Source organism: Neomonachus schauinslandi, chromosome 8 (assembly GCF_002201575.2).
Source record: "Neomonachus schauinslandi chromosome 8, ASM220157v2, whole genome shotgun sequence".
Classification (NCBI taxonomy): Eukaryota; Metazoa; Chordata; class Mammalia; order Carnivora; family Phocidae; genus Neomonachus; species Neomonachus schauinslandi.
Window position 1 is genome coordinate 106179154 of NC_058410.1, and position 15760 is coordinate 106194913.

A 15760-nucleotide genomic window follows, 5' to 3' on the forward strand; every position below is an offset into this window, starting at 1 on the left:
GGAACGGGAGGAGGGAGGGGGATGAGGAGGGGGCGGGGCCGCGCAGGTCCCACCCCCCCCACGCCAGCACACGCAAGGCGCGCGCGCACTCTCAGACCGCCGCTCTCCCGGCTGGGTAGGGCGCGCAAGCGCAGTGGAGCGGCCGCGTGGGGGCAGAAGGCGGCGCTGGGCCAGAGAGGCCGGCAGCGGGATATTCCCGGGCGGCGAGAGCGGTATGGCAGGGTGGCTGGGGGGAATGGGCGTCAAGCTCCTAACTTTTTCTCCGCTGTCTTCCTTCCCTGCAGTTGGGAAGGCGCACTCACCGGGGTGGGTGGGGAGAAGCTGGAGTGGGAGGTTAGTGGGCCCCTTGGGGGCAGAGGGGCGGCCCCTGACCCCGACCCTCCCCTCCCAGTCCCCAAGGGCGGCGGGGTCCCCATTGGTCTCTGCACCCCGCGACCCCCTCCTGCGCTCACCTGCCTTCCCAGAGATGTGGGGCCGGTCTGGGGAGCGGTGGGCTGCGGTCCAGCCTTTGCGAGGTGGCCTCAGCCGGTCACCCTTCCGCGGCTCCTCGAGTTTGTCTTACTTCTCTCGTCTTCCCTTCCCTTTCCCAGCCTGGGTCTTCAAATAACTTTGTGACTCGTTTGCCAGGCGTTTCTGTGGTGTGGAGAGTGCGTCCACTGCTTTCTGTCATGCCAATGAGTGGCTTCTCTGGCTCCAGGGGGTTCCCAGGTTTCTCATTTCACGAGAGGCTGCATCAGCCAGGACTAAGACTGGAAAAATGAAAAGGGAGGGAAAGAGAGAGACAGACGTGTGTGTGCATACTCCTGTATAGCATCCACACAGATCACAAAGGCACGCAGAGTACCAACTATTCATTGAATTTTGGGTTCCTGGAAGGCTCTCTTCCTTCAGGCTTGAAGAGGGTTGGTCTGGGGACAAAAAGGAAGTATTGCTTTCCATAGTGGGCAGTAAATGAATTTTGCCACCCTAAAAGATTGAATGGACTGAATTTATAAAGAGGGTAACAAAAAGGCATATGGATGGAGCACCCCTGGGTTACTTGGGAAACACTGGGATGCTGGGATATTGGGAGCTACTTAAACCCTGGCTGCTGGACAGAGGAAGGTACTGCCTACCTGGTTGTGTCGGGTTCTTGTGATTGGTCATTGTCTCTGCTGTCTGCTGGCGTTTTAAAGGGTTCATTAGTAGTTTTTGGAATGCAACTGTGAGGTTTGATTTATTGCAGTTCAAACTGAACTCCCATTCAAACAGAGTCCCATTGGTTAGCTGGAATCCAGTTTAGTGGATCATGGCCATCATTTAAAAAAAAAAGATAATCAGAGTGCATTGTACTTAGTAAGACCAAGTATTGTTTCTTGATGCTTGCTTTAGGTATACATATGTATGTGAATGTGTTAGGTGTTATACCATGTGTGTTTTTTGTGTGTCACAGAAAACTTCGAAATGCATTGGTCTTCCGTATCCTCCTGTTTGCCTTCTTGCCTTCCTCAGTCTGAGTGTTCAGTCATTTAAAATTGTGTACAAGGACTCAGCACACTGGGAGCATACAGTAACGAACAGAGTGTGTCTCTTTTTTTTTTTTTTTAGGGAAGGTACTGCCCAAGAATAAAGACAGTTTACTCTTCACTCATGGAAATACATGGAATTGAAGAACAAGCATTTTGTTGGAGTAGGAAGTGGGGTTGGCTTAGTTAGGAAGGATAGAAAGGAGGATGGAGTGAAATTGTCTTTGGTAGACTCCCTGGTGGGAAGAATCGTCGTAGATTTGGATTGTGGGAGTTGTTTTGGGTAGGAGCAAGCGGTTGAGATGAACAAGGATCTGCCCTGTTTTTTTGTTTTTATTTTTCTTAGATGGAATTGTCCATTCAACCCTTAGAGCTTCTTGGATGTGTATTTACTATGGAACTTTTCCCATATTGTGTTGATTTTGTGGTTGTAAAGCTGGTGTGATCCATTGCCAATAGCACTTATAATGGAAGTGGATCTCTGAGGATCACTACAAGGTATTTCTTATGTATTACTATTTTTTAGTCTGAACATCTGGGGGATTCCTGGCCTATTTCTGCCTGTGCCTGCTTAAGATTACCACATGCTGGGCGCCTGGGTGGCTCAGTCGGTTAAGCGACTGCCTTCAGCTCAGGTCATGATCCCAGGGTCCTGGGATCGAGCCCCGCATCGGGCTCCCTGCTCATCAGGAAACCTGCTTCTCCCTCTCCCACTCCCCCTGCTTGTGTTCCCTCTCTCGCTGTGTCTGTCTCTGTCAAATAAATAAATAAAATCTTTAAAAAAAAAAAAAAGATTACCACATGTTAACAGACAGAAAGAAGAGGGAACTGTTCAAAAAGCCTGAAATGGGGGCGCCTGGCTGGCTCAGTCGTTGAGCGTCTGCCTTTGGCTCGGGTCGTGGTCCCGGGGTCCTGGGATCGAGCCCCGCATCGGGCTCCCTGCTCAGCGGGAAGCCTGCTTCTCCCTCTCCCACTCCCCCTGCTTGTATTCCCTCTCTCGCTGTCTCTCTGTCAAATAAATAAATAAATAATATTAAAAAAAAAAAGCCTAAAATGATAATTGAATCAAACGCACTGTGAAATCCATGAAGAAATGGTGGCCAAAATATTTTATTATTGCTCCCGAATATCAGGGGTAAAAACCTTGGCATGGAGTCCATTTTTCAGGTGGCACTCTGTTTGGCACTGTATGTGATTATTTAGACTCGCCTCAACATTTAGAAACTTAGACGATGTAGGAGTCCCTTTAAGCCTATCTTGTCCCATTTTTGTGTTGGGGGACCCACATAAAATGGATTTTCCTATTGTTTTTGTTACTTGGATAGTTCTTAAGGAAATGGGGGGACTTGGGGCCCCAAAGGTCTCTTTTTGAGGGTCTCCAAAATCAGATTACAAGTTAGCCTTTATTTTAGAGGCTGATGGTTGGTTTTGGGTTATAGCTCACCCTGGTGCGACTGTACATGTGTATTAGCAATGACAACCAGTTTGTAAGAGTGGACTGATTCAGAGTCCAGCAGTGTTGCTCTGGGTCAGATAATACACTTTCTTGTTAAGAAAGGCACCAGGTAGCTTATTTATTAGTGAAACAACTCAGAGTGGGAAAGTCCCTCTGTCAAAAACTAAAAATCATTTGTGTCTTTAGAAAAGAGAAGGAGCACTTCGTCATGTCTACTTTAACCTGTGAAAAACACTTTTAGGAGTGAGGGATCTTTATTTTTATTTATTTATTTTTAAAGATTTTATTTATTTATTTGAGAGAGAGCATGAGCAGGAGGAGGGACAGAGGGAGAGGGAGAAGCAGACTCCCCACTGAGCAAGGAGCCCGAAGTGGGGCTCAATCCCAGGACCCTGGGATCATGACCTGAGCCGAAGGCAGACACTTAACTGACTGAGCCACCCAGGTGCCCCAGGAGTGAGGGATCTTTAAAGACACACCCTTGGTGCTGCCCTGAGAATCCGGGAGTGAGGCTCTTCTCACTGGTCAACATCTGGGAAACAAACTGATTATGCTGCAGACCTGGTCCCTACTGGTTAGTTCAGAGAGGGATTCCTCACTTGAAGACAACCCCTTTCATGCGAAGCCAAAGCATTTTCATTTGCATGCCTCTTTGCTCTTCCCTTGGACGCCTGCTTGACAGAGTTGCTGAGGTCCCAGAGAATGGAGGTGGAAGAGAGACGCTTTTCATCAGCAGCATCCTGTCTTGGAGTGCAGGGGCTCCCGTAGGATTTTCCTTTTCTCTACTGCCCACCTGCCCACCTGACAACTCCATAAACCTGGCCCCTTGCCAGTGGCCCAGTAGAGGTACTAATGGGAAGGAAATGTGTATGTGATTAAGTAGAAGTTAGCTTTGCCTTGTACGGTTTTCCTGAGTTTGACCATACCTAGATTGTTACAGACTTATTTCTGGGACTGTAGGTGTTTGCACACCTGTGAGGTAGGGATGAAGGGGGAGCAAAGCTAGAATAGATAAAATCCACACATTGGAAAACCAATTTGAATAATTGAGAATTGGCATGTATATTAAGGAACCTCTGTTTTAAATACTTTTGTAACAACGTGGAGCATAAGGTAAATAAATAAACAAGCATGGGACAAGAGCCCTGGAAACATTTTATCTTTGTGAATCAAATTGAGAAATGGGGTCCTTGCTGGTGGCCTTGGTAGAAAGAGCCCACTGTGCCATGGAGGGAAGCTTTGCTTATTGATAGTGATGCTGTGAAAACTGACACCTTGGCATGAATCCGATCAGCTTCAGCTTTGGTCCTAGGCTGGGCTGGGTGTAGTGCAGATATTTACTGAAAAGACAGGGGCACCTGGGTGGCTCAGTCAGTGAAGTGTCAGACTCTTGGTTTTGGCTCTAGGTCAAGATCTCAGGGTCCTGGGATTGAGCCCCATATGGGGCTCCGTGCTCAGCGGGACGGGGGTGTCCTACTTGAGATTCTCTCCCTCTCCCCCTTCCCCTCACTTGGCGCATGTACACTCTCTCTCTAAAAATCTAAATAAATAAATAAATCTTAAAAAAAAAAAAAGCTTTTTAGGTGGATGGGGGATTGGCTAGATGGGTATTAAAGAGGGCACTTGTGATGAGCACTGGGTGTTGTAAATGATGAATCATTGAATTCTCCTCCAGAAACCTATATTGCACTGTATGTTAACTAAGTAAAATTTAATTTAAAAAAAAAGGACAGCTTTTTAATTCCTGAGTTTTATAAGATTCGACAGAGGAGAAAGAGTGCTTACCCTCTGTGTGGTGTGTTTGTTTCTGTGAAGTTTATTAGTGGTTAAAGCAGCCATCTTATCTGTCTAGGGTGCAATAGAAACAGACTTCTGACTTTGGACAGTCAAGTTGCTTAGCATTTTGGACTTCATTTCTTCATCTGCAAAATGGTACTTGACTGAGCCCCCAGAACTATTCAAAACCTTTAGCAGATTCAACCCTTTGCAGACTGTTGCTGTTTATTATTTGTCTATAGGTTTCTGTTGGGTGCTCATGAAGGGAATCATCCAGGGGTGCCTGGTTGGCTCAGTCAGTAGAACATGCAACTCTTGATATCGGAGTTGTGAGTTCAAGTCCCACATTGGGTGTAGAGATTACTTAAAGTCTTAAAAAAGAAAAAAAGGGAGTCATCCAACAAAATGATCTATGAAAGTACTTCGAGAATTTTAACATGTTCTACTTGTGTGAGGTTAAAAAAAAACCCCACAAAACTTCCTAAAAGAGACTAATTGTACAATAAAACAGTAATGAGTTTTTAAGCAACAAATAAGAGTACTTACAGGTACAGGAAGATTGGGGCGACACCTGCAGGAGATGGGAGGGCCTATGTCTGCATGATAGGGCAGAGGGCCAGGGAGTGCCTTTTTTGATTCCTGGAAGCTGATAGGCTTCTGCTTTTCCCTGTTTTAATTAAGAAGGACATTTCTAGGGACGCCTGGGTGGCTCAGTCGTTAAGTGTCTGCCTTCAGCTCAGGTCATGATCCCAGGGTCCTGGGATCGAGCCCCACATCGGGCTCCCTGCTCAGCGGGAAGCCTTCTACTCCCTCTCCCACTCCCCCTGCTTGTGTTCTCTCTCTCGCTGTCTCTCTCTCTGTCAAATAAATAAAGTCTTAAAAAAAAAAAAAAAGGACATTTCTATCCTTACCCTAGGTGTTTTTCCTTTTTGTGACTGGGCCCTGCATTTGTACGGCTTTTCTTTTCAGTTACTGACAATGTGCTTTGAACATGGCTTTGTGATTGTGCTGAACTTTTGATTTTTTTTTTTTTTTTTTGGTTTGTTTCTTTGGAGCCCATCCTTTTGGGAGGCCTTTAAAATGTACATAACAGGGGCGTCTGGGTGGCTCAGTCGTTGTCTGCCTTCCAATCCCCACATCGGGCTCCCTGCTCTGCAGGAAGCCTGCTTCTCCCTCTCCCACTTCCCCTGTTTGTGTTCCCTCTCTTGCTGTCTCTTTGTGTCAGATAAATAAATAAAATCTTAAAAAAAACCAAAAACGTACATAAAGCGTCAGGCATCTTTAAGATGGAAATAGTTTAGGTGGAAACAATGAATACATATGATACTAAGTATACCATTTTGCTGTTCCTTGCTCAAGTAGTGGTATATTCCTGCTTTTTACAAAGCACCAGAGGTATAGACTCTTTCTGTCTGCTTTTCCAGCTCAGTCTCTGTGCATTAAAATTCATTAAACACGAGTTCCCTGTGTCTAAGGAGGCTTTCCCAAGTCACTAGGAGCCTGAATGAAGGACACAAGAAAGACCACCAACCCCCCAGCACGGAGGCTCTTTGGAGCTGGAGCATGAATTGCAATTGCAGATTGAATTGTATTCACTTAACAGATACTTAGTAAACTCCATTCATGTGCATTGCACTGAGTCCTCTGAGTGTGCAGCAATGAGCAATGCAGGCCTGGTCCCTGCCCTCACCGAGTGTATTTCCAAGGGGACCTATAAAGTGATGTCAAGTAAAAAGCTCACCTATGTGTCCCTGAAACTTACAGGGCCTTCAGAACAGAAGGGGAGATCTTAAAGCTAAACCAGGATGGAAAATGAGTACAATTCTTGGATTGTATTAAGTAATCTCTTTCTTTCATTCCCTCCCTCCCTCCCCTCCTTCCTTCTCTTGCTTCCCCTTCCCCCTCTCCAGAGAGGTTGTGATACATACTCTAAACCCGGAGGGCAGTACTTGGTGCTGACCAGGAAGTGGCATGAAAAGCCATCTCTGGCACTGGAGTCTCCAGAGTACCTGGCCTCTGAGTGAGAGTGTTGTGGAGGAGGAAATATCTTTGGGTTAGTTTCCTGTGCAAACACAAGACTCAGAATGACATTGCTTGTGAAACAAAGCATTATGTATATAGACTGCTCCAAAGTGAATCAGGGCCTGTGTCTGCTGATGGATTTATGCTGGGAAATAACATCAAGGTCAATCGGAGTTGCTTTGAAGTAAATTGCTGCCTCCATTACTCTGGCCTGATCCAAGCCAGTTATTTAGTGGTGGGATGAGGTGATTTTCCACAATGGGTACTGTAGGCACCAGGCCCAAGAGATGATTCCAGGGGCTTGTAAACCTGGCATGGGCTAATCCTCCCATGACTGGCACCGTGGTTCTCCTAAAGCATGTTTGCATGTGATGTCCTGGTTCCTGATGCGCAGATAAGAGCTCTGCATCGTCTGGCTTTCCTTCTGTGTAGAGCCATGGGTGAGGGGAATCTGTTCTTCTGTTGGCTACCTCATTTATTTTATTCAACAAATATTCTTTGCATTCCTACTCTTTCAATAGCTGCTGGGGTCTTTTGCTGGGATGGGAGTGGAGGGGACCACAGTTGTTTTTTTTTTTTTTTTTAAGAAATAAGGGACATGGGACGCCTGGGTGGCTCAGTTGATTAAGCATCTGCCTTCAACTCAGGTCATGACCCCCGGGTCCTGGGATCAAGCCCCGCATCAGGCTCCTTGCTCAGCAGGGAGCCTGCTGCTCCCCCTGCTGTGCTCTCTCTCTCTGTCAAATAAATAAAATCTTTAAAAAAAAAAAGAAAGAGGGGCGCCTGGGTGGCTCAGTTGGTTAAGCCACTGCCTTCAGCTCAGGTCATGATCCTGGAGTCCCGGGATCGAGTCCCGCATCGGGCTCCCTGCTCGGCGGGGAGTCTGCTTCTCCCTCTGACCCTCCCCCCTCTCGTGTGCTTTCTCTCTCATTCTCTCTCTCAAATAAATAAATAAAATCTTTAAAAAAAAAAAAAAAGAAAGAAGGGACATGTATATAGTAAGTGAATATATTTGATTCTTTTGTGCTTTTATGTTCATGGGAATGCTTACTGCTATCCATTTGATGTCTGAAGTCCTTTGGGTGTGGAGGTCACCATCAGATCCACTAAAGAGCTAGTGAAAAGTCTGGATTGGATTGGACCTCGTCTTGTGAAAATGGAAGTACCCCCTGGAGATGTGAATGTATTACTCCTGTGTCTGAGGGCAGTACACATAATCCTCGTGATCTGAGTCTCTGTGATCTCTGAATTCTGGTGTGAGTTCAAGTGCCATGTTACCAAGACCTCTGGCTCCTGAGTTTTGGAGAATGAGTAGCTAGAACTAGAATGTGAAAGGTTATCAGCCATATCTGAAGACAAGTATCCAAATGCATGCAGTTGCCAGAGTTTGGATAGTGAACGTTGGAGCTGTGAGAGTTCCTCTGGCACGGGATCCCCAGATGTCCTCAGTGTGCAGGAGGGGGTAGCAAGTGATGCTGCAGTTTTGCCCGAGGCTTACTGGGGGAGATGTGTTGGGCGCTGGCTCAGATTTAGCCAGGCAGAGACGGGCATAGGTTGTGGGGGTGGCTTGTGAACGAGGCACGGAGAGGAGGTTTAGGTTTGGGTTTGTGCCCAGGCTGCCCAGCAGATTTTAGAGAGGTGCCTTGAATCGTGGGTTTGTTGTACCCAAGTCGGGAAAGTTCTGGGAAGCCCCCAGCACTTCGGCAGCCCTTGGCTAACATAAGTGTTATTGAGGAAGAGGTGCAGTGTGGAGAGGCAGGGTGTTGCAATTCTCAGGAGAGGGAATGTGAGTGGGTGGTGCTGGGCTAATCTTGAGGGTTCTGTGGAGGAGCTGAGGAGCCTCTTTTCTCCCCAGGAATGAGAAAAAGGGCCTGCCAGCATCAGATGGGAAAGCTTGGCTGAAATCAGAGGTCACTGAAGCCTGGACCAGACGGACTGCTTTTCAGAGCCCTTTTTTTTTTTTTTTTTAGATTTTATTTTATTTTTTGACAGAGAGAGCAAGAGAGGGAGCACAAGCAGGGGGAGTGGGAGAGGGAGAAGCAGGCTTCCCATGGAGCAGGGAGCCCGACATGGGGCTCGATCCCAGGACCCTGGGATCATGACCTGAGCCGAAGGCAGACGCTTAACGACTGAGCCACCCAGGCGCCCTGGAAAAATACTAATATTTAAAGTTAAACCGTGTTAGCTGTTGAGTAAGAGCGTGGGTTCAGGAAGCTCTTGGCTGTGTGACCGTGGGCGAATTCTTTCACCTTGCTGGTTAGAGAATTACTCCTCATGTGTAAAATGAGCCTAACACTAAGGCCTGTTTCGGAGAGGTTTTTGTGAGGCTTAAATGAGATGGTACCGTAAGGTACTTGTCTAGTCTTTCTCAGCAGATTTCTCCATGAGGCCCTCTGCAGCCAAACGCGGGGCTAGAGCAGGCGTGTCTTGCGGCTGGCATTGCCTCCTGGCTGTAGGGTTTTCTTCAGCCTGCCCCTAAGTGATGCCTGGGTGTTGTGGGCCTCTGGGGTTGCTGTATTTGTTGGTGCTAGCCAGCCGCAGGGTTGGGGTTCTGCAAGTTGGAGGCCCTGGTGTTGGGTCGGTGTTTGTTCTTCTATCTTCAACTTGCTCTCCCAAATTCCGCTTTCAGCTATGGTGGGGGGCAGGTAGTTTTTCTGTGTATATTGTTGTTGGGGAGACTGACCCAAATAGAGGCTTTGGTCAGTGGCTTGGCAGGAGTATCCTTTGGCTCTACTTGGCTAGCCCTGAGCTACCCAGGTGTTCTGGTGCTTATATTTGGGGAAAGGTGACGTGGTGACAAGACAATGTGGCAGTTGCTCAGGTAATCTACCTGCAGGGGGTAGAAGCTCTGGTTTCAGGAGGCACTCGGCACTAGCGTGCAGGCTTTCCTCTCTGGAGGACTTGGGGAGGGGTCACTGGTTGGGTGTATACCAGAGGATTCCTGCTTTCTTCCTGCCTGTGGAAATGATGTAAGCAGGAAGGCATCTCTGTGCTCTTGTATTATAGCAAGAACTGCTGTGGGCCATCCAGCTCTCTGACCCCAGTTAGAATATGAATCAGCAAAACTGTAGCTGGAGTTCCATCTGATCATCTGCGTGTCTTTTAACCACTAAGATTTATATTTAGTGACTAATGATCTTATGCTAGAAGTACCATCTCCCACACAAGTCCCCGGCAGGCTGGCTCTGAGTAAGGACACTGACTTAGAAATAAACCTTTTCCCCCTCTTTTCCTGCAGGATTTGCCATGGCTTTCTGTGCTGGGCTCTGGGGCCCCTTCACCCATGCAAGCAGAGCGCTCAGCCAGCGCAGTTTCAGGTAACTTTCCCATTTGGTTCTTAGAGCTGTGTCTCTGAGTGAGCCTCCCATCAGGGCTGGGTGTTATGAGACTAGAAAGGGAGTTGGAACTCACAGAGGTGGGCTTGGCATCTGGGAAAGCTAAACGGGCCAGAGCAGCTGGGGTTTGGTAAGAGGATTGGTAAGGACGTGACCTTGCTGTTGGAGGTGGGGTAGGGAATGGCCGACAGTAGAGGAAACTTCAGTCCTTGCCGGATTCTTGCAGTGACTCCAACATCTCTCGACCCTGTCATTCTCCCAGTGCGGGAAAACCTTCTCTTTTAAAAACAGAATCTCTTTTTAAAATGTTACATGTGTATTACCAAAACTCAGGCGTGGTAGAAGTGTGACAGCCTCCCCTCCTTTTAGACGCCAAGCCGGGACACAGAGCACGGGGTGCGTTATTGTTGGCAGACATGCCTCCTGGCCCCATTCGTGCACTCACTCCCTGGCATTTACTGAGCACTGCGCCTGGGGTTGCTCATAGATGAATAAGAATCACTTCCTGTCCTCAAAGAGTCTTCACAGTTGGCCACAGGAGCAAGCTTGGAAACAAATAGCTCAGAGGAGATGTGACCAGTATAATAACAGGGGTTTGTAGGGTGCTTTGGATGGCTTGAGACGGGCTGCTAACAGAGGAGGGGGAAGGGGGCGCAGAGGCAGCCTTCGCAGAAGGGAAGTGGGAGCAGGCCCCGGCCGGGCCTCCGGGGGGTGGGGGCTCAGTGGTAAGAGATTGTGGCCCTCAGACGGCAGGTAAGTGGGGGCCAGGTTGTCGACAGTGTAGACAGTGCTGGACCACTGAACAGTTCTACGGGGAGTGTTCTCAGCTTTATGTTCTAAAAGAGAGCCCCTGGCTGGCAACGTGAGGCACACGGAACCAGTTCGGACACTAATGTAACAGTCTTGGTGTAAGAGAGAAAGCTGCCAAACTGAGGAAGTGTTGGTGGGGGTGGAGGGAGAGGACAGAGGGGCTTCATGGCTAGTGTCAATAGGGCTTGGCAGCCGGGGTGCTGATGGAGAGAGGCTTGCAGTGTGGGAGCTGGAGGAGCCGTTGTCTAAGTAAGAACTGCAGCAGCATGGGGAGGTGTGCGAGGGGGGTGGTGAGGTCAGTGTGGGACCTAGTGAGTCTGCGGTATCATTGGGACATGTGGGGAGCATGGCTAGAATACAGGAGGGAAGTGAGGCTGGAGGTGGAATTTACTAGTTGGAAGCAAAGGGAATCAATAAAATTGCCCCAGAGTAGGCATGTGGAATGCGAGGGGAGAGCCTAGGGTTACCCTGGAGAATGTAGCACTTAAGGTGCTGGCATCGGGAAGATAGAAATCCCACTGTTACCATACGCTTAATAATAGCTTATCTGCCTTTAATAGGTACACTTTAAAAAAAATTCCATTCTAGTGGGGAAAAATGCACTGAGACAAAAGATCGTTACCTTGACTTATTTCTGGTTTCTTCTTTTATGTCAGGGGACTCCCTTAGCAAGCCTACTCACTCATATCGTCTGGCTCCCAGCAACACATAGACGGGAAGTTTGGGAATCAGTGTATTCTGGGGGAGCAGGTTTTACAGGCTAGGCAGTGGGTGAGGCCTGGCCCATAAAATAGTCCCTTAATTCTCAGAGTTCTTTTGCATACCAAAGGCTTTCAGTTAGGCTGCCATGAAGTTCGTTGTAACAGAAAATTGGGTTCTATTTAAAACCCCTCCAAATCGAGATGTTGACCCAGCAGCAGAAGCTTTTGACTGTGAGGAAACTGTCTTGGGCACAGAGAAGTCTTCGCAAGCACCTGACTTTCTGTCAGGGCCCTGGGTTTTGCTCTGTTCGGTGCGTTGTTGCTAACGTGTGATGTCTCCCAGGCCTTGTCCTCAGAGGCCTCTGCACCCTGACCAGGAGAGATACAGACCTCAGACTTTTTTTCTTTCCCCAGCACCACCGGGAGCCTCAGTGCAATTCAGAAGATGACGCGGGTCCGTGTGGTGGACAACAGTGCCCTGGGGAATACCCCATACCATCGCCCTCCTCGTTGCATCCACGTCTATAACAAGAACGGGGTGGGCAAGGTGGGCGACCGGATACTGCTGGCCATCAAGGGACAGAAGAAAAAGGCACTCATTGTGGGGCATCGCATGCCCGGTCCCCGGATGACCCCCAGGTTTGACTCCAACAATGTGGTCCTCATTGAGGACAATGGGAACCCTGTGGGGACCCGAATTAAGACACCCATCCCCACCAGCCTACGCCAGAGGGAAGGTGAATTTTCCAAGGTCCTGGCCATTGCTCAGAACTTTGTGTGATCAGGGCTCGGGCCGCTGGCTGCGGTGGGACTCATGGGAGGGAACTTGGGGCCCCATGGCTGGGGAACAGTGTCCTGTGAAAAAATAAACCTTTTCATGTATGTTTCCTCCTGAGCTTTTTGGGATGTGGTCATGAGGTAAGTGGCACCGAAGCAGTTAAAAGGTGGCCTAGCCTTGTCTGGTCACACCGATGGCATGAGGTAGCCTATGAGCTCATCCAGGATTATCAAGCTCTGGAAAATGGAGGTACAAACCAAATTCGTAATGTACAGTTGGACTCTGTCACTTTCTCACCAGGCAAGCTTTTTTATTTTTTATTTTAATTTTTTTTTGTCATTCAGAGTATCCTCTTTCTGTGTTGGAGGGCTCGAGATATTAAATGGTTATGAAGATTGCAGGTTAGCATGAATAAGGGCAGAGGGACTTGTTCCATCTAGTGGAACATTGCCTTCAGGCTTCAATGGAACCCAGGCAGTGATCCTTTCTTTACTGTGGGGGTACCTTCTGTGAGGGACCAGAACACTCCTGTGTGTTCAGCAGTAGAAAGCTTCTTCCCTTGACTGCTGGGGAAATGGATTAGCCTTTCTGTTTTGCAGATGACCTGATCTTGGGCCTGTGCGGGTGAGTCCACTGATTTGTTGATCTGGGGGAAGATTTGGGGGCTCCCTGAGTTCCTTTAATGAGATCTCATCAACTCATTTATAAATCCTTTCATTTATTCATTCAGAATATCCTTTGCACACGCTCATTGTATATTCCAGTGGCCTCTCAGCGGTAGAATAGCATAATGATTAAGAACACAGGCTCTGTAGCCAGACTGCCTGGGTTTGAATCCTGACTCCACCACTTACTACTTACTGACTTTGGGCAAGTTTTTTATTTTATTTTTTATTTTTTTTAATTTTTATTTATTTGACAGAGAGAGACACAGCGAGAGAGGGAATACAAGCAGGGGGAGTGGGAGAGGGAGAAGCAGGCTTCCTGCTGAGCAGGGAGCCCGATGCAGGGCTCGATCCCAGGACCCTGGGATCATGACCTGAGCCAAAGGCAGAAGCTTAACGACTGAGCCACCCAGGCACCCCTGGGCAAGTTTTTTAACTTCTCTGTCCCTCAGTTTCTTTCTCTGTAAAATGGGGATATAATAATGGCACCTACTTGGTAGGAATGATGGGAGAATTCAGTGACGTAGTACCTCTAAGTGCCTGGCAATAATAAGCGCTCAGGCGGTATTAGCTAATTTCTGTTACTATTCTGCATGCACCAGTCCTGAAGAACAACGGAGAGTGCAAGTAGATGAGGTCTTCGCCTTCACGGAGCTTACGGTGTTCCCAGGGAAAATCGACACAGATCACCTAAGTACTCGGATACACATCCTCCAGTGGGAAAGTGCCTGTGATAATGGGAGTAGACTTTTTTTCTGAGGGATTGGAGGCAGCTTCCCCGAGAAAGGGTTGCATCAGCTGCTTTCCGAGGAATGATTAGAAGTGATAGAAGCATACTGGTTACCTGGGGCTGGGGAGGAGTGTGGACTCGAAAGGGGAAGAGGGAAAGGAAATAAATGGATAGGCGTTAGTTAGGCGGAGGGAAAAATATTCCAGGCAGAGGGAAGAGCACGTGCAAAAACCCTGTGCCAGCGGTGAATGGAATACCCACCAGGGACTTGAAAAAGCCAGTGTGGCTGGAGCAGGGAGAGTGGGCTGGAGCGTGGTGTAGGGTGAGGGCAGGAGAGAAGCAGGGCCAGGCTGTGCAGGGCCTTGTAAGCGCCAGGCAGCTTTCCTTGTCCTGAGGGCATCAGCATACTGTTGGGAGTATTCAGCATGTGGGGTAGGGGAGCTGGGAGAGGAGATTTGCTTAGATTTGCTCTGTGGACAGAGGCTAAGGGAGGCCAAAATGGCCAGCATAGGCTTTGCAGCAGACCCTGTGAAGATGATGACAAGTTGGGTGGGGATGGTGGTGAAGGAAGGGAGTAGAAACCTCAAGGAGGCTCAGTTCACTGGGCTCGGTGGTACATTTCGCCGTTGGGAAGGCCAGGAATGGGTCCTGGGTTCCTGGCTTCCACGCCTGGATGGTTGGTCCTACCAAGCATCGAGGGGGCAGGGCCCTAGGAGCAGTCTGGGTGGGAGAGGGAGCAGTTGGGGGCCTCTGGATGGGGGTGCCTTTGAGACATCCAGGAGGTATCAAGTAAGTAGCTGGATGTAAATGATCTCATAATTGGAGCGGCACTTAGTATCTGTTTTGAAAGTGTTTATGTATCTGTCTCTTCTTGGGTCCCTCCTAGTCCTTAGGTTTGGCAGGCACGGGTCCGTGTTTTAGATGAGGACGCTGAGTTTCTGAGGTAACGTCATTTCATGGGGTCTTAAAACTAATAGGTGGTAAAGCTGGTCTTGAAGTCAGTTCCTGGGACTTACAACTGAGGGGTCTTCTAACAACATTATGGGGTCTTACTTTTGGGGTTGATGAGTCCTCTCCACCTTGAATTGATTCTCTAGCTGTGATCCTAGAGCCTGTTGCCTGCTAAGTCCTGACTGCAAGGAAGCGAGGACTAGTAGTTTTCTGTCCTCCTGGTTGAGGCAGGCACTGCTTCCCCTGCCCCAGGGTTCCTCTGACTAAGCTTGATTCAAGGTACCCTGGGTGCTTTCGGAGCTAACGTCCCTTTCCTTCCGGCCCTCCGCAAGGGCTGCTGGAGTCTGTGGCCGGCCTGCTCTGCTGCCGTGGCTGACCGTGGCCCAGGAGGAGGACTCCCACCCAGACCGGGCCCTGCTTTGTCAGTGGTGGGTGTCTCTCCAGCTGCAGCCACTGGTACTCAGCAAGCTCCTCATTGCTCTGCTTTCCAGGCTGCTTCTCAAAGATTCAGGGAGAAGAGACCCCTGTCTTGGAAGGGAAGGCAGAGTTGTGATTCTCAGCCGGGCACCACCTGCTTAGGGGCTGGGCCTTTGCTCTTTCCTGAGCTGCCCCCTTGCATTGCGGGCCCCTTGCCTTCTAGGGTCAGGCTCAGTCCTTCCTGTGCCCTTAGTGAGCAGACAGCGTATGGATCCTGTCACGAGTGTGCGGGGTCCTGCTGCTCTGCCACAGCCTACCCAGGTCATTCAAATGACTATCCTCACTGTCCCCTCTGGTCTTCCGTGGGCTTAAACACACCTCCCAAGGTGTTCTCTGCTGACCACTGGAAGGCTGTGGTTTCCACAAAGCCGAGTGGCCAGAGCCTGCTCTTTGTGACGCAGGCCTTCCCAGCGCACAGCCCAGAATAGCCTCAGCTTTGCTGCTTTTCCAGCTGCCCTGTCACTTTGCAAACTGGGATCTAATTTGCTGTCCGCCCTCCCCACCCCAGTGTCTCAACCAGTACCACTTTCTTTGCTCATGAAATATTTATAATC

At 48.9% G+C, this 15760-nt stretch overlaps 1 protein-coding gene across 2 annotated transcripts; it reads left to right on the plus strand.

The window, feature by feature from the left end:
- The first annotated feature begins 108 nt into the window (after positions 1–108).
- Positions 109–12485, plus strand: MRPL14 (mitochondrial ribosomal protein L14). Of its 2 annotated transcripts, none has more exons than XM_021692124.1 (3): positions 109–212; positions 9998–10076; positions 12020–12485. In XM_021692124.1, exons 2-3 carry the CDS (start codon positions 10006–10008, stop codon positions 12384–12386), a joined length of 438 nt encoding a protein of 145 aa, XP_021547799.1. In that variant the 5' UTR covers positions 109–212; positions 9998–10005; the 3' UTR covers positions 12387–12485. The 2 variants fall into 2 exon arrangements, with proteins under 2 accessions (XP_021547799.1, XP_044773561.1); XM_044917626.1 differs by lacking the exon at positions 109–212 and adding an exon at positions 1841–2003.
- Positions 12486–15760: the final 3275 nt, after the last annotated feature.

Bases quoted from the DNA above. Each gene is read 5' to 3' on its own strand.
- MRPL14 (XM_021692124.1), top strand. From the start codon at position 10,006: ATGGCTTTCTGTGCTGGGCTCTGGGGCCCCTTCACCCATGCAAGCAGA. The intron at 10,077-12,019 runs GTAACTTTCCCA...TTCTTTCCCCAG, and splicing joins CTCAGCCAGCGCAGTTTCAG to CACCACCGGGAGCCTCAGTG.